Below are 25,874 nucleotides of genomic sequence, written 5' to 3' on the forward strand. Positions count from 1 at the left end.
GACGGATTACAATTGACATCACGCTGGGGGGCGGGCTGCATTTATATCAGTGGAAGAATGTTTATCGGTTACCGTGGTGACACACATTAACAAACGCAGCCTGATAAGTTTAAGATTGTATGAAAAGTCAGGAAAAAACCCCAAAATTAATTTAAACAACACATTTTCAGGTGCCTGTGATCAATGCGAGCGTTCATGGAGGATTGAGTTTTGCTGTCAGATAAAACTAACAACTAACAATAACTAGCATGCTAACGTGCACTTCCTGCTTATCGGACAATAAACAGCTTTTTTCTGACAGTGCACAGTGAACATATTTTGACCTCAAGAGCTGTTTAAACGAAATATCTGTACTGGGGCAAGACCAGTTTTGTTCAAATACAAGGAAAAATTGAACACAGGGCTTTTAATTCATGATGTGTCTATTCAATATGTTTCTTGTTCTCTCTCTAGGAATATATATAATGTGAACTAAATGTGTTCTACCCTAAATGGAAGATATAACCTGCCATTTCAAATTGAACTGCAGAAATTCAGATGTAACACAATGATTACTTTATTCCAGACAAATGATGTAGTGGTTTGTGTGTTTTAGTGAAGCCAATCTTTATGTCTGGAAGCAGCTTTAGTCACACTGCGACATTATCACCTCTCAGGCTGCTGGCAGGTGTATTTGAATTGGAAAAGCCTGGTAAATTTGCACAGTGCAATGTAATGAATAACAGCACTGTGTCGGCCCATTCAACAAATGGCCTTTTTATCTCAACCCAATTTATTCATTACATTTTTGTCAAATGCTTCTACATTTCCAAGACATTATAATAAGTCTTAACGGTGATGGTGTCTCGTCTCACCTCTGCTTAACCTGCTACTGCAAAATGAAGAATGTTCACTATGCAAACACAAACGATATTTGTTTTATAAGCCCAAACTCATAAGGATTAGGCCGTGCATATAAATATTATTTGTTTTAAAAATGAAAAATGAAACAGCCTCACACACAGGTCTGCTAATTCACAATGAGAATTAAATTTATCTTAATGTTGTTTCCTAATGGTTTAAGTCTCTGATGTATTCATAGGTTTCAGCTCCAAATTAAAGGTGACATTTTGTTGCCTTTGTGTGAATTTGTTAATCGCTACGGCAACGTCAAAATGTGGAAAGTCTATCTATAGTAGTACAGTGAAGACAGCCTTTACTTTGAGCCCTGATTTAAATTGAGGGCTTGTCTAGCCCTGGTTTAGTCTTGGTTTAGTCCTGCTTTGGTTCTGATTTAGTTCTGGTTTAGTCCTGGTTTGGTCCTGGTTTAGACTTGGTTTAGTCCTGGTTTGGTCCAGGTTTAGTTCTGGCTTGGTCCTGGTTTAGTCCTGATATTGGTCCCGGTTTGGTCCTGGTTTGGCCCCGGTTTGGCCCTGGTTTGGTCCTGGTTTAATTCTGGCTTGTTCCTGATATTGTTCCTGATATTGGTCCCGGTTTGGTCCTGGTTTGGTCCTGGTTTGGTCCTGGTTTGGCTCTGGTTTGGTCCTCGTTTAGTCCTGCTTTGGTCCTGGTTTAGTTTTGGTTTAGTTCTGGTTTAGAATTGGTTTATTCCTGGTTTGGTCCAGGTTTAGTTTTGGTTTAGTTCTCGTTTAGACTTGGTTTAGTCCTGGTTTGGTCCAGGGTTTGTTCTGGCTTGGTCCTGGTTTGGTCCTGATATGGTCCCGGTTTAGCCCCAGTTTAGTCCTGGTTTGGTCCTGGTTTAGTCCTGGTTTGGTCTTGGTTTAGTTCTAATTTAACTCTGTTTTAGTCCTGGTTTAGTTCAGAATGATCTTAATTCCCATTTTAGTTCTTAAAAAAACTCTAATCCTAATTTCTATGCACAAAGAGTAGAACCAATTTTGAACTAGTTCTTTTAAACACACTTGTAACATACAGTAAAAACCTTTGACATTGAGTGCTCCAGAATAGCTCATTGATTGATGACACGAATTCATCACGAACATGATGTCATACACTGTAACACAGGATTTTACTTCCAAAAATATAAATTGTCAGTTCTTACCCTTGTCCCAGTAACACCTTGAGATTCATATTTTAAAATGATGCCATAATTTGGACTGTTGGTAGTACTTTTTAATACAATTTTACTTGCAGTAGTTTTCTAGCATCTTACGTTTATTCCTACTTAAGTAATATGATTTCCAGTGTAACAGCAGCCAAGTTTCCATTACTTCCCACTGTGAGTGTCTACAAGTGTAAAGCTTTATGTTCAAAGTGTTAAACGATGAAGATTTGTGTTTCTTGCACTGCTCCTTGAGGTATAATTTCAGTTTTCTTTTTCCTTTTGTGGACTATCCTTTGAAAATACAACATTTTATGAATTAAATGTGCACTATGTAACTGGAATATTCCACACTATGATGTTAGACTGTCCTGAAAACATGTATCCTTACAGTGAGTGAGGTTCAGAGATCTGACCTGCAATTTGGCCTAGTCCTGGTTTGGTCCTGGCTTAGTCTTGGTTTAGTCCTGCTTTGGTCCTGGTTTAGTTCTGGTTTAGTCCTGGTTTGGTCCTGGTTTAGACCTGGTTTAGTCCTGATTTGGTCCAGGTTTAGTCCTGGTTTGGTCCTGATATGGTCCCGGTTTGGTCCTGGTTTGGTCCTGTCTTGGTCCTGATATGGTCCCGGTTTGGCCCTGGTTTGGTACTGGTTTAGCCCTGATGTAGTCCTGATATGGTCCTGGTTTGGCCTCGATTTAGTCCTGGTTTAGTCCTGGTTTAGTCCTGGTTTAGTCCTGGTTTAGTCCTGCTTTGATCCTGGTGTAGTTCTGGTTTAGTCCTGGTTTAGAATTGGTTTAGTCCTGGTTTGATCCTGGTTTAGACTTGGTTTAATCCTGGTTTGGTCCAGTTTTAGTTCTGGCTTAGTCCTGGTTTGGTCCTGATATGGTCCTGGTTTGGCCCCGGTTTAGTCCTAGTTTGGTCCTGGTTTAGTTCTGGTTTGGTCCTGGTTTAATCCTGGTTTGGTCTTGGTTTAGTTCTGGTTTAACTCTGTTTTGGCCCTGGTTTAGTCCTTGTTTAGTCCTGAATGAGCTTAATTCTCATTTGACCTGCACTTTGGCCTAGTGGCGACACCTGCTTGTCTTCTAACTTTAATGCTTTACTGTGAAACATTCCAAGCAAAGCATTTCCATGGAGAACAGCAGAAAAGTTACATAGTGCACTTTTAAGTAATAGTACCTTTACTATGATACAATTTTACTTCTTGCACTGGTTTTCTAGTGCCTACTTCTATTCCTCGTTGACTAAGATTTAGTGATGTAACAGCACTCTTACTTGAGTATATTTTTTGGCTACTCTCCCCACCTCCACTTGGGTTTTGAGTCCTCCACATCCACCCTCCCTGAGTAGACCAATCTCCACCTGTCGTCAGTAAACCATGCCAATTCCAAAGTTTAAATCTAGGTGGCTTTGAGCTTCTGTCTTCTTGGCACGATAACAATAATCTAGAGAAGAAGAGGGGAGAAAATCAAAGATGGCCACCAGAGAGCCTGCCTGACTTTGAAGCATCTGCACTTGTCCCGCTACGCTTTGACTGAGCACACAGGAGCTTTGCTTTGTCATCATCACTCCTCCTCCAAAGCCCACACAACTACAGTCAACATTTAATTATATCCACTACTGCATTTGAGGAAAACTACACTGCAAAAACATGAATTTCTGTTGGTTACAATTATTTGAATTTGGGATTTTAATTTCACTGTCAGTAGTTTTGAGTTAAATGGCCTGTACTCGATTTTTTCCATGTCTTTGACCAAAATGTGTCTTGTCCTAGTACAGATATATTGTATAAGCAGCTCTTGAGGTCAAAATATGTCCTACCTCTAACTTTACTTTAACTTTTTTGCTTGAGAATCAGTGCACGGTTAGCATGCTAGTTGTTGTTAGCATTACTGTGAGGACAAAACTCAGCTCTGGCCTCTGAAACTTGTGAAAACCACTTATAAACTCATTGTTTTGAATATTTAAGATGCTCAGAATCTATAAGGTAAGTGATTTATATGTTTAAACTGCAAGATGTTTCAAATAAAATTGTACAGTTTTTCATTTTTAAGACTGCATTCACATTTAGACAAACGTCACATTCATTTATGACTAAATGAAACTAAACCTGGACTAAACCTGGACTAGACTGGGATTAAACCAGGTCTAGTTCACAGTCAATATTGGGACTAAACCGCGACTAAACTCAAAACCTAAACACTTAAATTATATCAGGACTAAATCAGGACTAGACCAAACCAAGTCTATATCAGGATAAACCAGAGTGAGGACATTGTAAGTTACATCAATAGCAGATGAATGTGCTTATTTAAAGGTCAAATATTCTGTAACCACCCAGAAATGTCTCGAAATAAATTACATTCCATGTCATAAAGGCAATTCAATCTATAATCAAAACTACTCAAATCGAGTATTGCTCTTCTTATTTCATTTTAACCAAAGCTAAAATTAAATTGGCAGTCAAAAATGTTTTATCTTATCCTTCACTGAAGCGTTGTCAGCTAAAGGCTTGACTTTGTTGTTTGATGAATCACTTTTATTTGAAGCACTTGGTTTGTGATAAATGTAGAAGTGATTGGATTCAAAGCTCAATACTTCTGTTTCAACTTTAGGTTTAGGTGACACAACAACAATGACATAGCTTAAAGGTACACTCTGTAACTTTTTGTTGATGTTTTTTTCCACTGTACAACCACTCTGCCCGTGTACAGTCATAAAAAGCAGAAACTGAATGAATAGAATGAGTGTTTTTCAATAGCAGCAAAAGCAATAGTGTTTGTGATAATACGTGCCTATTACAACTCCACATGAATTGTTATGCCACACGAGCAGAGGGAGACCAAAACAGTTTGTCAATGTGCGCTCAGCTTTTGTTGATCAAGGACGAAAAACAGTAAAGACGCACTGCTAAAAAGAAACTATCTGATCTTGTATCAAGTCGATTCGCACCGCCACAGCACTATTACTGTAATTAGGAGCTAAACACTAAATACTGACAGATTTTTGTTTACTCCTGATTCCTGAGACAATTGTCCAAACAGTTTATATTATATTTTTCAGATGTGTGCGTGATGATATCATTGTGTAGGATGGTACAAACTGAAAAAGGATATTTAATTCAATAGGAATTATCACTGTGTAAATGAAAAGTTGGAAAAACAGAAAGGAACTTTTTCTCATTCTGGAAAGTTATTATTATTTTTACTGTACAGTTCACATAGAAATGAATGTTGAATAGATTTGATCCAGAAGGCAATGCTTAAATAGTTAGCACTAAAATAGATTTAATTTTATAACCCTTATCCGATTTTTTTTTTTTTTTTCAAATTAACTGAATGAAATATTCTTAAGGAGTAAATGGCACACTTGAAAACATTAGCTAAGATTTGGTTTACCACAAAACCATCTTGTTAGCCTTCAATGGCTGGATTTCACTGGCTCCACCATTTTATCAATCTATATCACCTATCACAAATACCATCTTCTCAGTCTCAGGATGTGAAAAAAATCTTTTGTTCCAACCGTCATTGGTCTTTTAAATAAACTATAAATGCCAGTGTTTTTTTTGGTGTTTTTTTTAGCTAAGGCTGGGAAATTAATAAAGAGTTGAAGTTGAAGTAACACTTCAGTACACTGGAAATGAACAGACACTAGTTGTTTACAGTAAGGACTATCCTAAGATGTGAAATGTCATGTGAGCTATTTTGCATCAACTGTGAGTAAAGCAAAATACAACTCCAGATGTGTTTGATGATGGAAAAACATGAACTTAAAGTAGAACTAAACACTAGATCACTTTTTTGCTACTAAGTATTGTCTACTGTTCCCAGTGCCTTTTTGGGTGATTTTAGCGCAAACTAGGTACATTTGTGTGCTGCATCCAATGACCACTGCAATTTCAAGTACTATGTGACATCACACAGGACTACTTGAGTTTGCAATGTGGATACCTGTTAGACCAATCACACTGTTCCTCATATATCCAGCCCTGCCTCTCCTCTTTCCTCAATTTCCCCTTAAGTCTTCCAGGTACAGCCCAAGTAAGCTGCTTTAATTGAAATGTGGTTGTGTCAGTAGAGCTAAGGTGTTTAGTCCCACTTTAGAGGCTCCAAAAATGTTCCCTTTAACCTATAGCCCCCAGTGCAGTGGGTATATGTTTGCTCTGTAGCCCCTCTTATCTGTATTCGCCTCACTGCCTGCGAATTAGCTGCCAGAACACTGCTTTTCTGCCAACTTTGATCGCGGCTTCCCTTCAGGACAACAAACCGCTCTGCTTATAATAGTGCATGCACACCAATGGACCTGACTGATATGCATCTCAATATTTAGCCTCTCACTTTAGCCCATTTCAGAGTATAACTAACACATTAAGTCACTCTTGGGGTGTTAAATTGAAATAATAGGCGAGTTTGGTTTGTAAATTGCAGGAGCAGCGGCACTTGAGTAGACACGAGGGTGCTTGAGAATAAGGATACTGGTGAATAATGGCTCCTGCTGCTCTTTTCTCTCTTAAGGCTGAACTTTGATATGCTATGCTACATTTATCTTGGTTTTATAAAGAGCCCGATGCTAATGTGAAAAGATATGAACACAGAGCATTAAGCTTTAATGGGTTTCTTTAAAGTGGGTGATAATGAACTTACTTGAGGTCTTCTGCGGACTTGGCCAGGATTAAGGGGGTTTCCACTGAATGACCAAAAACGGCTCCTTCAGAGCCTGAAACACATTAAACCAGCGGGAGACTTGGGTTAACTTTTACTTGCTAAACTCAAACTTCATCTAATGTCTCCTCAGATGGAAGAGTTGCAATGGAATAAGGTCAGTCAATTCAATCTTTCTTTCTTTCTTTCTATCTATCTGTCTATCTGTCTATCTATCTATCTATCGGTCTATCTGTCTATCGATCTATCTATGCATCTATCCATCTATATATCCATAGTTAGTAGGGCCCACACCCCTGTTCCTGCATACCTGTAATGGTGAATTTCTCTGTTGTCATGACGACTTCCTCTTCCTCTGCAGTAAACAGTAGTCTTCCTCCTTCACTGCTGCGCACCTCTAGTCTCTGACACTGAGCCTCCACAGCCTCTGCTCCTGCTCAAGACATGGGCTCAAATTCAGACACAAATAAGGTGCGTTCACACTTCTCCAGGTTTGATCCTGGTTTGAGCCCAGTGATGTAAACTTGACTGAGGTTGTTTTCACACTGCCACTAGTGAGTTTGATATAAAAAAGCATTTGTTCCAAGTGCGGTGTGAACACGGCCGACCTCGGGCCAGCTTACGCAGTCCACGGTGCAAGTAAAAGTGCTAGAAATTGGGCAAAAAAGTGCTCAGATCATTTATATTTGTGTGAATGGGTGCTGCAGAGCTGCTTCTTGACACGTTCGTCTGATGAGGCAATTTGGATCAACTTAATATCAGCGACAGTCTCCTCCTGCATCTGTCTGCACAGCTGAGCCTGGGTCTCCGTGTCCATCAAAAAACTTTTTACAGACCTCATGGTGTGTTTAGCCACAGATGAAATAAAAAACGACTGTGTATAGAGGAAGTGAGCACATGCGGCATAGTCTATCTGTTTGAAGCACATTGTCATAGAAATATGTTTGACTCTCACGTGGGTCATGGTGCATGTTTGGGGTGAATGATGTGAACAACACTGACCAAAAATTACGTAAACAGAAGTAAATCTAGTGCGCACTAGGGTCGGTCGAAAGAGCACACTAACATGTGGAAACAACCTCAGTCCTAGTCTAGTCCAGGTTTAGTTGTGGATTTTATCTCAGTTTAGTCCTTCAGTAATGTAGCCTATATTGCTTGGGTAATATGACATTTTTACATCTCATGCACATGGGGTTGTAAGAGTTTGGAACTAGGTGTATTTATACTTGCACACACCGAAACCTGGACTAAGGACTAGGACTAAACCATGGCCAGAGCAGGCCCAAATCAGTTGTACTTATTTTTTATTTTATTTATTTGATTGGGACAATGCATGTTAATAAACAGACACGATATAACATGAATGTAAACACACCAGATTATAGCCAAAGGCTCATTTCCATACATTGTCCCAAGGGCTGGGGTCACAAAAGGGCTGAATAAAAATTGCACACTACACTCATTGCACAGTTCCCATTATTGTACCATTATTGCACCGTATAAAATATTGCACATTCCATTCATTGCACAGTCCTCATTATGTCAGTCAGTTTGCATCAGGACTAAATTGTGCTCAGGATTGTGCCATTGTATCTCAGGGAATTTTCAATGGAGATTTTAAGATGCTAAATAGTAAAGTTAGAGTTCATTCAAAACAATTTTAATATTATAGTGTGATAAATGTATTTACCAGTAGTGACCCGGCAGTTTATTGGGTTCTTTGGTTTACTTTTTTACATTGTTTTTGCGCATGTACTTCATGTGTCTTGACATACACGGTTCAGTTTTAGCCATTTCTATCCAAAGCCTTATACCGACATGAGTGTGAACACAACCTAAACATCCCATATTTCAATAGTATTGCAAGGAGGTTTTCTTTGTCTTGAGTTGTAGCAGAGTATTTGTTGATGCTAATATAAGTTGACTTCAGGCCAATGGGGTCATCCGTGTGGGAACAGTTTCTACATTTAATTAAACATGTTTTCAGCAGCTTGGTTGAATCCATGGAGACATAATGAAACTGGCATATCAGTACAGCAACAAACAATGGCTGTAACTAATATGCAAAAAACAAGTTATAGGCATTGATAACAAAAAAGAATAAATATATACTTTTTTTTAATGGTGGTATTGTGATTGAGTTTATCAGGTCAGGCATTTTACTATTTGGGGAATTGGGTTTTTGATTTTTGTTGGCTTTATGTTATTTGGTTAACCTGTGAAATAAAATCTGTGATGGAGAATTCATTACCGACAAAATGAACTCCTGAACTTCCTTAACTATATTTGGGGTCTCTCCGGTCATTTTGGACACTGGCTTTATTGCATTCATTTTTATAGGAAAAAAGTAATTACTATTCTGCCACTTTGGGCTAAGAAGTTCTGTGGAAGTTTGTGTTTCCGCTAAATGGGCATTATCACATTTGGGCACGTAAGGCTATTGGCAATGTGAAATACTGTGTGGAGTGCTTGCTGCGCAAATGAAAGGCTCGAGCAGAGCTGGATCTGCCATGCTTTTACAAAGGATGGAGACAAATCAGTAATCTGTTCCGCTGGTGAGGAATATTAATTCAAGTTCCTTAGACTTTGGTATTTTTCCAGATGTGCAAAAACTTTTACCCTGTTTTAACTCCATTAATCCACACTCTGCAACGCCGAGGGAATGTAATTATTCTCACCCATTTAATATACTGGGTTCACAGGACATCACATTCTAGGATCCCTATACTTTAAAACTGAGCTGGAGGCCTGGTCAGAATTCTATGGTGGAATGTCCTGTCAGATTGCAGAGTTATTGACTTGGTTTATGGTTAATATTTCTGTCATTACTGGGCCTTACATGAAACAAAAACTGCCACAAAGTTCAATGTCAAATTATTGATATTATGTTCGAAAAGTGGTACCGTGTTCAACTCCAAAAGTGTGACTGTTGAAGAACTTTAAGACATGAGATTAATATTGTGGGTTTGTGGACTAATCCCAAACAATTGATGATAAAGTTCAACATTTGTGCATGTTTATTTTGGATATTTCTTTCAAAGATCTCCCATAGAGTTACATCCGAGATTATTACATCATGAAACTGTAGAACATGAAGACAACCAATTTCAGCGATACGCTTTCAACAAATGTAGGATCTCATTTTGAGAGGAAGGCCACGCATGTCCTAAACCGTGAAATCAGCTGCTAACTTCTGCTTGGTTGAGATCAATAGCTATTAATACGAATATGAAAGCCGTTTACTTTCAGTAGTCATTAATCATGTAAATGACTGCAGTAATTTGGCCTGACTGATGGCTCAACTTGATGATAATAAGCAGAATCCATTGGCCTTTTAATTAAGCCTTCAAATATTGTGTTTGGCCGAAACCACCACAAGTCAAAGATCTTGATTAAACCCATTAATTTAAACATCCATCAACTTGTAATGAGTATATGAGTAAGTTCAGAGATCTTAGGCTCGTCATGATGGTTTTGAAGAGCAAAGATATTGCCTATTTTAAAAATCTATCATAAAAACCTAACCCATAAAAATTAAGTTACTTTAAAGGGGCACTAAGTAACTTTTTCTGGTGGAGGGTCTGTCTCCTTGAGACCTCTTTGTCTCCATGGAAATGTTATTGCTTTGCCTGGAATGTTTCACAGTATGTCATTATCTTATCTTTCTCCACCACCAGGTTACAGGTCAGATTGTTAGAAAGGCAACCCTGCACACAGTAAAAATGCATGTGTAGCATCTCCATGGAAACAAACAGATGGCAAATCCTCCACCGGGAAATATTATATTGACCTTATTCCGCCCCCGTTTGCCACTAAATGCTACTTAAATACTTTTTCTTTGTGGTGGTACTTTTGGTGAAGTGGGAATCCCATTCATTTCAATTTTTATGAAGTTTTACCACTAAAATGTGATATAAAGTAGGTTGATTTGTGTCAAATGTTCAATGTTCATGTGACCAACAAGTCAAAAGTCACTGCACCAATTCTCTGGGAGGGTTTAAAATGGCTTTGCATTCCCTATAGAACAGTGGTTCTTAACCTTGTTGGAGGTACTGAACCCCACCGGTTTCATATGCACATTCACTGAACCCTAGTTTATTGAAAAAAGAAGAATATATATATATATATATATATATATATATATATATATATATATATATATATATATATATATATATATATATATATTTTCAAATTCAACACATATGTATGTTTTACTGGTGCACAAAATGAATCGTGCATTAACATCACTGTGTTTAAAGACAATGCATGAACTCACAACAAATTACATACATACCTTTTTACAAAGACATGACCTTTTTTAATACTAGTACACTGAAATTATTTAAATTTTTAACCTTATGTACAATGTTCCCTCAAATTTTTTACGAGTCTGAGCAAACACACAAACTCCCTGAGCGGTCCCATGGACCACTGTGAGCAACATCAGATGTGCGCACTGTGGTCATGCTGCATCGCATCCATCCAAGTTAAATGGTTTATTAAAAGAATCGGCATTTGCTAATGCTAATAATTACACATAATACACATTTGACCCACAATTAAGTCAATAGCAGAATAAACCACGCTTACCGATCAGGAACAGCATCCAGTCCATCAAAACATAAGGTCCTCTGCTCCTGAGTCCACCATGAGATCTTCACTCGGTTCCACGAACCGCTCCGGTCCCAGATGCCTCTAGTTTAACTTGTACAAACATCCACAGTGTCCTCGGTCGCGTACTTCCTTTCTTTTGTCCGTTTCGTCATGTTTAATACGCAAAACTACTACAAAACAGTGCGTAAAATTACGCAATTATGCGCGCGTAATTTTAAGATGCGCAAATACGTCTGTGAATCACATAATTGGCCGGAGCAGCAGTCACCGGTCACACTCACTGACTCACACTGAAAAATAGCGCAGAATGAATTGTTGTGTGCTTATTTTATTTTCAACTCCGGTTCGACTTTTTTGTGCTCAGCACAGATTTTCTGTGCGCGGAGACCGTGTCAGCAGTGCGCAATTGCGTACGCGCGCAGCTTAGAGGGAACAGTGCTTGTCACTACATCAAATAGATTTCTTTGGCGATTTCCTCTGAAGGGTATGACAAATAATAAAGCTTCTGAGTTGCATTACAAATACATATATCAAAATTATTGAATGCATATTGATTGAATAAAGTTTCTTAGGTGCATCACATCTACATATATATATCTTTTGACACTGAAATCATAGAAGTTTTGAATATTGTCATGTAACCACTATTTGTATACTGAATTCATGTATGGGTCATTTTGATAGAACACGCCTAACACCTCTCAGGATTTTCATTATACATCTACGGACAAGCATATTAGCACGTCATGAGGGACGGGCGACAGTTTTACATCGGTGAAAATCCATCTGCTGCTGACCCCTGTGCGCACAGCGTCTGAAAATCAGGACTGTGAGCTGTGTCTGTGTCTGTGAGGCGTGAGCAGTGTTTGTTTTTAACATTGTTCCGCAGTGTGACGCTTATTTTGATCAACGAAAAATAAGAAAATATATTGTAAATATATTGTATTTTAATATTTCAAGATCACAATAATCTTCCAATTTAAACTACAATAAAAAAGAACTAACACAAATAAAATACAATTCAATTAAATACTTGAAATTTATTTTCCCAAGCCACGCATAGCCGGGGGTTGCCGACCCCTGCGCTAATGAATATTTACTGCAAATCAATGTGACTTCTGCTGTTGCGTTTGAGAGACCAGGTCAGAAACGCGTGGCTTCACCTTGGCAAGTGCCACTCTCATGTCATTTTCACAGCAAAGTCTGTTCCTTTTCTTCATTTTTATGTTGTTTTATGTTTTTATGCCGTTTAAATGGCTCATTTAAGTTGGGCAGGTACTTCGATAGACACATCAAAGGGTGCATTTGTTGAATTGGGCCAACGTCTGGAGACGCTCGCAGTCCGCTAATCATATGAGTCGGGTGTGTGTCTTGACCTCCGCCGAACCCCTGAGACTGACTCACCGAACCCCTAGGGTTCGATCGAACCCAGGTTAAGAACCACTGCTATAGAACTTATTTGCTGTCAAGATCGGCAGCCCCATACAAAATAATACAACCCAAATGATGATGGCGGTGCCCATGGCAACTTCTGGAACAAGGTGCAAAGTGCACCTTTAACAGCTTTGGTAAAAAACAAAACAAAAAAAAGACAAAACTACTGTTGGGGCATATGGACTCACCAACGGTCAGCTGGCCTGTCAGTTGTCCCTGGTCATTTCGGGCGTTTAGTGTCACATTCTTCTCAGACTTCAGGACCAATAAACCTTCCTGGAGAGAAAATAAAAAAATAGATGGATAGAATTCGATAATTGTATTTAGTCTCTTTTTCTTTCATGATCAAACCAAATCGTGACACATTTCTCAGTTGATGATTGGATCTTTTTCTGAAGCAATCCAAATAAGTTTTTAGAAAAGACCAAAAATAACATACTAATGACCAAACTGAATATCTTGACTCAATTTCAACTTGAACCCATTGGACTTGAGATGACTTGACACTTCTCCTAAAAATAGAAAACATTCTTCTTGATACTTAAATTGCCCAGTTTTAAAGCAGCAATCTTGAACATGTCTCTTCCAACCTTTGAACAGAGTTAAACTTCTTCAGATCCTACATCTATTCTACAGTTCCACTCCTCGTAAATATATATTCATTGGAGCAGACAAACTTTATTAATTTCCCAAAAGAGACATGAGATTCTAACAGGTTCTCTTAAGATGTGGAGATGTGTGCAATTTGCAAAGGTCATTCGTTAATTTTCACCACTCGTTCTTGATAAAAATGCATGCTGTGAAACCCTGAAGTACTCCAGTGAGGAAATCTTGATTTAAAGAGGATGTTTAAAGGGTTACTAGGCTTCCTTTAGGGGGTGAAGACATGACCACATCTTTGGGATCACATTAAAGTGGGACTAAACCCCTAAACTCCGCACACAACCACATTTCAAATAGAGCTGCTAAACTGGGGAGTGAGAAATTGGTAATATTGCAATTGTTGTTTGGAGATATGCATTGGACTATAAATTAAACTATTAAAAATTACAGCAAAATTACAGCAAAAGAGCAAAACGAAAATGAGAAGAAACATCTAGTGTAATCTGCCAAACAAGGGTAAAAAGTGATATTTCTGTACTTGGGTGGTTAATTTGACGCACCATTCAAGTTTTGTATGATACCTGATCCTTAACCAAAACAGTTAAAAGCACATTCCTGATGCATTGTTGAAATATCTTCTGAATACTGCGATTAACATAATGGAAAAAAATATCAAGGACGTTAATTTCTGAGCGACAGTAGTGACAGTAGCAATAACTGAGAGACAGTAACTTAGTTGGTAGAGTGTTTGTCCACAGATCTGAAGGTTGGCGGTACCAGCACAGATGAATATTGTCGTTCTATCCTTGGGCAAGACACTTAAACCACCTCGCCCCCAGTGTCTGTGTACACTTGAATGTGAATAGGCGGGTAGTTCCTTGATGTAAAGCACTTTGAGTGTCTTGAAGGTGGAAAAGCGCTATATAAAAATGACCGTTTACTATATCGTCCACTCTTAGTCACGATACTAAAAATTCATATTCATTTCAATACTATGCAATACGCTTGATAATAGTTACTGGCAAATCTTCCCAAGCTTAGATGGACGTGATTGACAGGTGGATTAGCCAATCAGGGACATGCATGGTCTGCCTGTATCAAAACAAATATGGCTTCTTACAAGTTAAAAAGACAGTTTATCTGGCTCGAGGTGCGACGGAGAGAGCGATGACCAGACTAATATCTGTCAGTGTAAACAATACAGAGATTTACCTAGTTTGCAATAAATGTACTCATAAATAACTAGAACAGTCGATGAAGCTATAAAAACACCACATACACAGTTTAGAAGAAAAAGGTTGATTTAATGCTTAGTTCCACTTTAATTTTTTTTTTTTAAGTTGGCGCACCCATCCATTCACGAAGGTCAACAGAAGATCAGAGCCGATGCACATAAATATAGAGCCTGTTGTCATAAGGTGCAGTCAGACTGAAAAATTACCATGGCACTAGTGCTTCCCTGAATACAATGAATAACATCGCTGCCACCCGCCCGAATGGTAAACACAGATAGCCCAATCCCACCCTAGCGAAAGAAGAGGAACATTATTGCATTTTAAAAGAAAGTTTAGATATATTTGAAAAAGAGATTTGGGAGCAGATTCATTGTCATATTTTTCATGAATAACCCAGAAATTCAAAGTGGCAGTTATCTAATGTTTATGCAATGTAGCAAACTGTTTGAAGGTGCTCTGTGAGGAGAGGGGGATTTTGAAATGAGAGATTGTATTCTTGGTTTTGCGAGTGAGAGACTGATCTACTAAGAAATGTGAAGAAGGTCCAAATCCTTCCGTTGCTAATCCCATTAATGTATTAGATTATTAGATTATCAGATTAATCATCTTTTTGCAATTAATCTTTTCTTCAGGTTGGTAAATTATTGTGACACATAAGATAAGTACAGATATGCAAAAGCAGCTCCTAAAGCCAAAATAAGACCACTGTGTACTGTCTGGAGCTAATTACAAAAAGTTGTTCAGATGTTCATTTGAAATAAAAAGTGGGCGTGATTCTGGCTCCATCGACTCCAATTCACTTTACTTTTCCCTCTCTGTTGCTGTCAGGGTTGTCATTTGGGTTACATCATCTTGGTGTTTTTATTTGGCTATTTTGTCCCTAAATCAAGATATGAACATGAATAACAGACTCATGAGGTGCCGTTTTTCTCCGACATCGCCTCCACTAGCACTGGCAACAGGTTTAAGATAAACCGGTGGTGTGACCGGGAAGGGGTGTTACCTTCAACAGTCTTGCTCCAGATTAGCTCTTTGGTTGCTGTGATCTCGCAGTCAGAATTCTTAATATGGAACTCGGCTCCAAATTCGCCCCTCTATCTGCTAGCCTCGATGAGCTTAATTTGACTGGAGCCGAACGCTGTGGGTGACGTCACGCTCCCTTAGTCCACTTCTTTATAAAGTCTATGGTCTCTCCATATAAATGCTATAATTATATAAGATGTAATTACTTTACTTTTTAACATGTGGTCATCACATTTTTAGATCACTTAGTTTTGACCATTCTACCTTAGTTCAATTTTGTTCATCTGTAGGAGTTTTTAAAAGTGCACTATGTGACTTTTCTAATTTGCCTAGAAAATTCCATTGTATGCCATTAAACATATCTATCTCCATAGAGATAAGCCAGCAACATAACCAGGCCAAATTACAGGCCACATGTGCGGAGGGGGCAAGACCACTCACAGTAAAAATACATGCTTTTTAAGGCATTTTTGTGATAAAAACACCAGTAATTTAATACACACAAGACTGCTCAGTTTAATGTCATAATGTGGAACATTTTAGGCAGTTGTTTTGTGTAGGAACAAACTGAGCAAAATAATGAAATACTGAATACATTTTTTGTAGCTTTTTCAGTGCATCTGAATTGTGTTTTAAATAGCTTCTTAATAAAATATATTTGTTCTACCTAAACTCTAAACCTCTGTATCGACAAAGCTATTAGGGTGGCAGCATGACACAACAAGTATTAATCTTCAGATGCACGTCCTTGTACAATTAAATATATGTCGTGACTATTTTTCCTATAATAAAGAAAAAAATGAACAAAATAAATAATTAAGATCCAAAAAGCCTTGACTTGATAATGGGTGATGTCCAATACAGGTTTTCAAGGCCAGTTTAGGGAAAAGAAAGTAAAAGGTGAATATTTCCATTTTAGAAATCTCTTTTGAGCCTTTTATTGATAATCAAAACGATCTGCCACAATCATGCATTGGCTCTTCAATAGGAATGCTTGCATTCAACATAAATACGTCAAATAAAATTATAGAAATTATAGAAACTGACACTTAAGGCACGATACAACCTTGTCCTCACTATGGTCTCTAATGCTTTAAATTGGAGCAATATAAGTACCAAAAGCTAATGTTTTGTTTTTAAAGGAACTGTATGTAGCCTGCACTCGTACTGTTTTGAAATAAGTATTACATTCATAACTGAACCTGGGTTGCTAGAGCCTTAACCTCCACGTAGAGCAGGTCACACGTATGTTTTTCTCATTCTCATTATATGAACAGGCCATGTCTCATGTGAAAGCTCAGAACCTCCAGAATTCACTCACTGAGCTGCAGAGGCTGCACTAGCACTGATTCATCATTGGCTGCAGGTGCTGGTGTTTAGGTAGTGACAATTCCGATCAGTGAGTCCTTTTAGGTTTAAACCAAATGGATTTCAACATTAAAACTGGCGACCCAAATGAGAGACTCATGTGAGGCTCATTCTGCTTTCTGATTGGATAATCGTACTAAGAACCAAAACACTACCTTATAACATAAACAACTTGGCCATCATGTCCAGAGTTTTTGTAATTAAGAAAAAATCTGCCTTACAATTGTTACCAGTAAGAGCTATATTTGATTTAAGCATATTTAGTACCTTGTATCTTTGGACACAGTTAGGTCATGTATATCGAATCAAAATCTTGCATACAGTTCCTTTAAGTTACAATAACTGAATGGAAGCTAGAGATAAACTTTGGAGAAATATAACTTTTGATGAACACAAAACCACGGAACAATGAAGCATAGAGCGGTTTCCCTGGTGTTGCCATTACTGCAATTCGAAACAAGCCTCGGCTGCCTCTGAATTGTCTTTGAAAGTCACTATTTGATGTTTGAAGCGTCTATGAAAAGAGAGACAGAAATGTGTGAGCTTTTTCAAACACTTGAAATTGGTGAATGCCATGGTCTTTCGTCAGACGAAATTTGAACATTTTTGCCAAAAAAAAGGTGTAAAATGACATCCACTATGCAAGGTGAAATTTCATTCTTTAAAAGTTCAGAGCAGATGGAGGCACTCAAAAGCTGCACTAGAGTCAAAGCCCTTCAACATAACCTACTATTACCTCTATAAAGAGATGGGAGATATATATAGAAATAAGCATAATATCAAAATTGATTATAATTAGAATATCGAGTATATTGTCTACGATGAAGGCTGCAGAAAGAGCTGATGAGTTTGCAATATAATCTTTCAAATGTATAAAGTCATATCTTTGCACTTTTATGGTTAATTTTACAGTCCATTAAGTTTTTGTTCAATATTTATTTTGAAACTCTGAATATTTCGACAAAGTACATTATGTCCACAGCTTCTGTGACTGTGACAACATCAAACTTCGATACAAATAATCTGATTTGAAACATTTCTGTCCAAAAACATGGCATAGATGAATTTACATTTTGTTCATTGTAAACTACAATATTGGTCAAAATAAAATAATGTACTAGCCAGGTCCATTGGATTCCTGTTCAGAATGACAGAACTGATTCTGCAAACTCCACCTTTTCATAGTGACATTTTGTAACATTTTGAATATTTATTTATGACCATTTCAAAGAATCATAAGTAAACCAGAGATGTGGGAGGAGAAAGAGTGAAGGTGAAAACAGGCTAAACGTTTTCTGAAGCAGTCAAGCCTCAAATGCTGCAGAAAAAACAGGATCACTCAAACACGCAAAAATCACTCAAAATATAACTAAGTAAGCTAACTATGTTTTAATTATAATTAAAACATATGGTCAATACAAATCAGATAAGTAGAATAATCAGATCTGAGTTTTGGGGTGTGTTTATATGCACAAATGAAATTGCCTGGCTTCATTTAATCCATGGTTTTAGAGTAGGCTAACTGTTTTATTTTGAAGACAATTACTTTTAAAATAACACTTTAAATAATACCCCTCTTTCGTTTTTGTCTTTTCCAAATTAGTTTGCCCTTTTTTGCAAAATGCTCCGTGACAAAACCTGCACAGGTGTGAAGAATTAGAAAGAAGTCAGATTACTCACATCAGATATAACTGTTTATATGAACCTTTAATAAACTGATGGACTGTGAGCATCTTTGGTAAACACAGCCATACATAGACACTTTTATATATTCAATAGCTTCTATAATTCTTAAGTTATACTCACCAAACTTTAGCAGTAGGTAAACTAAACCTTCTGAGATTTTTGGCAATATATACGATTATAATTGTTCACTTACATTTGAGCTTATCACTACTTAAACTAGGGGAAGTGAAAATAACAACATTTTTAAAAATAATGTTTTTTAAGTGTCCATCATTTTCGGTTTGGCCCTGAATAGCCCGATCGTTTATTGCCTGACGTTTATTCACAAACACCTTTTCTTTAAAATCGCCCCACAGGAAGAAATCAGGACTAGTCAGGTCTGTGGAGATCACATACTGCCCCCTGTCTTTGAAAAACACGTATTATTCCTTTAATGGCATTTACGCTTGGGGCATCTCTGGTATTAAAATGTTGATGGTAAAACACCGCGGGGTTTCTGAATTTGACCCATGTGACTCAAAGTACCACTGTACAATGAGAGTTCGTTCCTCGGTGCTGTATTTGCTCATATTAATCTCAGAAGGGTAGTTCTAAATGCTCTGAAAAAATAAAAGAAAAATATTTAGAAATAAAAGAGTTATGATTTTTTTTTCAACTGTCAGTGACTTTGGGGCCACACTGTAGATAGATCTTTTTGCATATTTTGCATATTCATCTATTGGCCTTAAATTTCCAGCTCAGGCAGATATTTTGTTTTGGCTGACCGGCTGAGTAAGTTTTATTTGAAAATTTCAGCACAAAATGATAACTGCAGAAAATGTAACTACAGTTTTCTTATAGGTTGTTGGTAAAAGGCTGTGGGTGAGTTTGTTGTAAAAATGATCAAAATCTGCCCTATATATCGGCCCAAAAGTATCGACAGAGCATATCAATTATCATTGCTCTGGATTCTAAATCGGTATCGGCAATGAAAAACCCCATGTTGGTCGATCTCTACTTTTAAATTGATTAAGTTGAATGAATGATACAGCCAATTCTTCAGTTGTAATGCAGAATCATCTTAACGTGAGCCCAGAGTTTGCCATTGTAATGCAGTGTGCAGCAGGTGGGACAGGTGTGCATAGGGGAGGCCCCGGGGCAGGATAAAATAATATACACAATCTTCCTCCCATCCATCTGCCTGTCACTATGACAGACAGCTTTGCACAGGTGGAGCTCTGAGCCACCTCCACCAACCAACTACCAAAGACAATGCCAGCAGATTATGCTCAAAAGAGCCTACGGAAATGACACCATAATGAAGTACTAATTTCAAGTTTCACATCACAAACTTTACTAATTTTACAAACTGTAAGACTGGCACTGTTTGAAGACCTTAAAGATCCTGTACCGAATGTTTTTTTAGCTAAATTTCTTGCCCCAGTACTGATCTCTTACAAGTTGTATAAGTCAAAATAAGTTTACTGTGTACTGTCCGCATCTAATTAGCCTGAGCATTTTATTGTCCAATAACCAGAAAGTGTGTGTTAGCATGCTAGTTCTTGTTAGCTTTACCATTATGGCAAAGTTGTGAAAAGTGCATATAATTGTGGTGAATAATTTGCATGCTCAGAATGCCAGAGGGCCCCCAATAGCCCATGCTTTTATATTGAAAATAATGATTGGAAAGTTTTATCTGGAAACTAAACAGCACTCAGGTGTTTGTACTACTACTACTACTACTGTGTTTTATTGTCAGTAGCTAAATATGTGCTGCCTACATTTATTTTTGAGTTGGCATTTGTGTGGAGAGCTACGTATTTAGTAAGCCCCCCTTCCCTCGAGGTGCGCTCTAGGTGAGCTAAGGCAGCAGAGGTACATTTGAATGGGTCTTTTACAGACTAAAACACTTTAGTTACTGAAGTTAAGTTTATCTAAAGGACGGGACAATGCATGAAGAGCCCCGGAGGAAGATCCTTTTGGGGAAAGAGGGACTTTTCAGAGAAGACTTGTAAAATGTCACCACTGTACACCATTGGACATGCAGGATAAAACAGTGAAGCTAACTGATTATAATTATGCAGACAGGACACACATCAGAGCGACAAGAGGACAGCAGACAAGTCCGTTTATTACACTGATTGTTCTTGGCTGATCCTTTTGTGGTCTAAACTGGTTGGTGATGTGAGAGTATACTAGCCTGGAGCATGTTACTGCTCCTGTTGTCAGATTCGGAACATTGATTATGGCACAAACTTTTTTTCTGTTGCATGTATTAGACAAATGAATGCATTCTAAATGCTTTTTAATATGTGCATTTACACAAAATCTCAGCTAATTTTGTAAACAAACTTATGTTTTATAACTCAACTCTGCATCCAAAGCCTAACAATAAACGTCAAAATAACATGATTATAAGATCCTCTTTTTGTGGTCTATTCTTTGAAGTTGCCAGATTTTGTGCATTATTTATGTTTAGTCCATCCAAATGATCTGATGATTAGAAATCTGATGTTTCTCTTGCACGACTGGAACTTGGATCACTACTTTGTACTTGTTGAGTAATATGATTTTGAAGTAAAGGAGCCCTTGCTTAAGTACATCTTTTGGCTACTCTATCCAATTCTGCATTTTATGACATAAATAATTGATAAATATAACCCCACTTTAGTCAACTGGAACACATTCAAATGCAACACAAATCAAGAAAAAATGGGAAAAAATGTGGCTATTGCTGCTGTGAGCCTCCAGAATTTGTAGTCTTTTTACAATGGGTAGAGATGATGTCTTAATTTTGTCAAATATGTATATGTGGCGCTGAAGCGGTGAGGGCCCCAAATGCAAATTCTGCTTAGGATCCCCTAAATGCTAGGGCAGATGTTCATATTTATGTCTTTTATGTTCAGAATGGCTACAGAGCACTTTTGAACCCTACATCTATGACTTTGAGTCCTTTTTTCAGATAAGTACAAGGAGGTGGAGCTCCGAGCCACCTCCACCAAACAATCACCAAAGACAATACACGCAGATTACGCCAATACAATCCCATGGAAAGGACAACAATGAAGTCCTAATTGTAGAAACTTTCAGAGAGCTGCAGCTGTGTAGTTTGGAGGCATAGTAATTAAAGCAATAGAAAGGTTTTAGGAGTTTTGCAACTTGTGCAAACTGCAAATCAATATATTTTTGTGAAGGTGTTTTTATCTAATCTGGAGAATACTTCACTACTATCACTATCCACTGTGTAATTTATCTGGTGCAAGACCCACCACCTGCTTGTGTCCACGGCGATGCTATTGATTTTTTCCCATTATGGAGACAGGCAAGGGATACTGTCAAGTTAAAGGTGAGATCTGTGGAAAGGGGAACTTGCCAACACTTAATGCATGTTTTTAAAGGTACTGGTATTAGTTTTGAGCTATTAAAACACCAGCAACTGAAGCAAATGATGGACCTTCTACCAGAAAAGTTACATAGTATATCTTTAATTGACTATAATGCCGATCAGATATTACAAGATACACTTTTACCTGAGAATATATGTATCGTAAAAGTTAACTAACACACACACAAAACAAAACACTCAAACTTATTCCTCCAAAGTCTGAACTCTGCTCTAAACCACATGGCTTTACTGACAGAGGACTAACGAGAGCTGATCACTGACGATTGCACACGATTGGCCCTCGATTCAATTTGGAATAATTGCACAACCCCAGGCAACATTCTTTTAAGTATTATCTCTAATTGGCTATTTTTGAACACAAACTTTTATCAGTTGGTATGAAGATAAAACGTGTGAATTGTGTAATTGAACTAGCTTTGCCCTTGTTACCCAGGCTTTTTGTCATAATAATTATTCTAGCAGATTTCCTGTAGATAATTGCTGATTAATTTCACTTCTAAAAATGAAAGTTCTAGCGCAGGCCTCTTGTACGCTGGCAAATGTCATATTCATGATTCAATGTGCAATTATTGTGAGAGGAGAGGTGTTGTTTTGGATGTTAATGCTTGAATAATTCCTCTTTTCTTTCCTTTTTTTTTTTAACAACAAAAAGTCAATTTAAGTTCATCTTTATTGAAATAGCTGCAATCTGTGTTGAAATAAGCACTGATGGAAGAAGTACTCAGTTCTGTTAAGTAAAAGTACAGATACTGGAGCAACAAAATACTGTATACAACAAAATATTAGTAAAAGTGTCACATGAAAAAATCTTGTAAAATGACTAAAGTACCTGTTTAAAAATGTAGTAAAAGAGTAAAAAGAAAAAGTATTTTGCACATATTTTGAGGTCTTATAAAACTTCAATTACAATTTTGATAAAGCTTTGTGCTGAATTTTGCTCAGTAGAAACAATTGAATCAATATTTATTTTATATCTGTTTTTATTTGTTTTTTTGTTTTTTTTCTGTTAAACCCCCCCCCCCCCCCCACAAAAAAACTCACTTTTAATTTGTAGTCCAGTTAAAAAATGTAGTGGAGTGGAAAGTACAGATACCTGCTCTCAAATGTAGTGGAGTAAGTATAAGTATAAAGTAAGTATAAAGTAAGTATAAAGTAAATTTTAATATGTGCTTAAGTAAAGTATTGATACCTAAAATACTTTACTACTTTTACTTTACGTTACATTCCACCACTTAAAGTAAGACCACTGTGCTGTGCCTGAAAAAATAAGTTAGAGCTGTGGATAAAAGTTTAAACTCATTCACTCAATTCACAATTTTAAAAGGTATACATGTATTTTTTTTTACTTCAGCTGTGCAGTAGTAATAGTGGTTTTCTTAAGGGAATCAATTTGATACTTGTGTGAACTGTTAATGAATGAATGAGTCTGAAACTGTATGCATGTGAATACTAGTGATGCGTCAATGGATTTGTACGAGCTAAGAACTAGTCAGAGCCTCCGTGGTGAATATATGGCAGACAAAACGTAGGCAGCCCATCTTTGACTCTTTGTTTATTTGCACTGAACTTATTCTGTATATTAAAATGCTGCATTACTAAAAATATAACAGTACTGTGCAACCCTAGTAGTGAAGTTCGACCCACTGTATCCAACCCTATTCGTTTGGAGCCGTGTTCTGTGCCTGCCCCCATAGAGAGAGCACATTGGTATTCACACGTTATACTTGGCTCCACTGATGAGGATTCAAAGACCTGATTGATTCATGGACTGGAGACTTCGTTAGTCCCACACTTTGGTCAGAGCTAAGAAGTCATTTGATAGTTATATAATTAAGAAAAAGGCGCATTACGAAGATGTATATTTTAAATTATAGGTGTGTATTTAATTACTGAGCTCGATAGAATATATTTTATTTAATGACTGATTTACAATACTAATCTAACTTTAATAAAACTCATTGTTCATTCATATAATCATTATCCCTAGGTATTATAAACACGTATTAAAGGGATCATATTACACAGTTTAATGATCTGTGTTACAATGTTGTTTCCTCATTAAAAACATACCTGGAGTTTTTGTGTGTTTTGTTTCATTCACACATGTTTAACACACAAACCCTGCATATTTAGGCTGAGTTATTCTCTCAAACAGAAAACACTTTGTGATGTCATGTGGTAATACAGGAAGTGCTCCACTGTGTTTCAAACTCCACACACCTTCACTAGAATCATTTGGATTATTTCAGACCTGGAATTACCCAATCTCTACTGAGCCACAGGTAAAAGGTAGCTGTCAACTTGAAAACTACCACTTCATAACATCACAAGGTGGAACAGAGCATTTTGAGCTTAGGAAATGTAGCCAGACAAATAATAAAAGGTTACTCTAACATGTATGAATGAAACAAAACACATCCAGGTATGTTTTTGAGGAGGTAACAACATTATAACCTCGCTTGAAGCTCATAAGAGTCAATTTTATGTAACATAGGACCTTTAAAAATTGGAGATAAAAACTTACCATGGCATTTTAACGAGTTTTGTATTCCAGTGAGAGTAGTTACAACTTTAGATTGGTGACAGTTCTTTGTAGCAGCAGTTTGTCAGATAATATATGACATTATAAAGTAATACTTGAAGTATTTATGGTAGTATCCACAATAGCAGAACATTTAGCAGTAGCAGTAATGTTGTTACCAGTTATGTTAAAATACTTGCATTTGTGTTAGTGATTTGTAGAACTAGATCTTTTGGCTGTGTCACATTTTAATCAAATCGACATGCTGGTTTCAAATTGCCAATGTTCAGCTTGAGTTCAGACTTTGGAGGAATAAATTCGGCTATGTTTGTGTTAAATGCCACTGATTAAATTTGCTGTGCTGTTTATGTTCAATGAAATTATTTGAAACGTCATTTGTAATTGTTTTTAATAAGAAACAATGAGTAATCAAAATTCAACAATCAGTCAATACAAGGAAACAAATCAAACTAGTAAATGTAGGTAGATAGTCACCTTTTTATACAGCGCTTTTCCACCTTCAAGTCATTCAAAGTGCTTTATATCAAGGGACCACTCACCCATTCACACGCACATTCATAAACCAGTATACACAGACTCTGGGGTCGAGGTGGGTTATGTGTCTTGCCCAAGGACACGACAGCGTTCATGTGGGAGCTGGAATCGCACTATTGTCAACCTGTGAGTCAGTGGATCTTGTCGTACAATCAGTGATGTTTATCAACCGTCGGATCAGTAGACAAACACTACTGTCGCCCTTATTTACACTTTATAATGAACACATACTATTGATAGTTGATTAGAATTCAGGTCGTAACAGTAACTACTTCATTAAACTGTTGGGTTAGGAGTTTAGAGTAATAAAATCAGGAGCTGCGCCAGATTTTTACATCTTCAAAATGTGAAAAACAGAACTAGTTCATTTTAAATGGTTTGCAGTGGTCTAAAGTTATTTCTCACCACAGTGAATTAATAAGTGCTTTTCACAACTTTCAAGAGCTGCTGAGGTTTGCCGTCAAAGTAATGCGAGCAACAACTAGCATGCTAACCATGTACTTCCTGATTATCAAACAAGAACACAATTTATAATCAGATGCAGGCAGTACACAGTGGACCTTAAGAGCTGCTTATACTTACAAATGTGTACTGGGGCAATATTTTGGGTACCGGGCCTTTCACTACTTGTTCATCGTGATATTAGTCTTTGTTCATGCTTTATTAAGGCTAATTAAAAACTTTTTAAGGGTCCTATATTGCACAAAATTGACTCTTGTGAGCTTTAAACCATGTTAGAGTGTTGTTT

The 25,874-nt window shown here is 37.3% G+C and overlaps 2 protein-coding genes across 2 annotated transcripts in view; both read right to left on the reverse strand.

Moving 5' to 3' along the window:
* The window catches only part of adissp (adipose secreted signaling protein), a 200,473-nt gene that overhangs the window by 68,644 nt on the left and 105,955 nt on the right, over positions 1 to 25,874 (reverse strand). The gene's annotated exons all lie outside the window — the stretch shown is intronic.
* The window catches only part of LOC117386391 (zeta-sarcoglycan-like), a 70,541-nt gene that overhangs the window by 11,075 nt on the left and 33,592 nt on the right, over positions 1 to 25,874 (reverse strand). The window contains exons 4-6 of the mRNA XM_033983749.2: positions 12,939 to 13,026; positions 7,010 to 7,132; positions 6,682 to 6,754 (exon numbers count right to left, since the gene is read on the reverse strand). Coding sequence (XP_033839640.1) covers positions 6,682 to 6,754; positions 7,010 to 7,132; positions 12,939 to 13,026 — 284 coding nt within the window. The remainder of the gene's footprint in view (positions 1 to 6,681; positions 6,755 to 7,009; positions 7,133 to 12,938; positions 13,027 to 25,874) is intronic.

This window comes from Periophthalmus magnuspinnatus, chromosome 18 (genome assembly GCF_009829125.3).
Source record: "Periophthalmus magnuspinnatus isolate fPerMag1 chromosome 18, fPerMag1.2.pri, whole genome shotgun sequence".
NCBI lineage: Eukaryota > Metazoa > Chordata > Actinopteri > Gobiiformes > Gobiidae > Periophthalmus > Periophthalmus magnuspinnatus.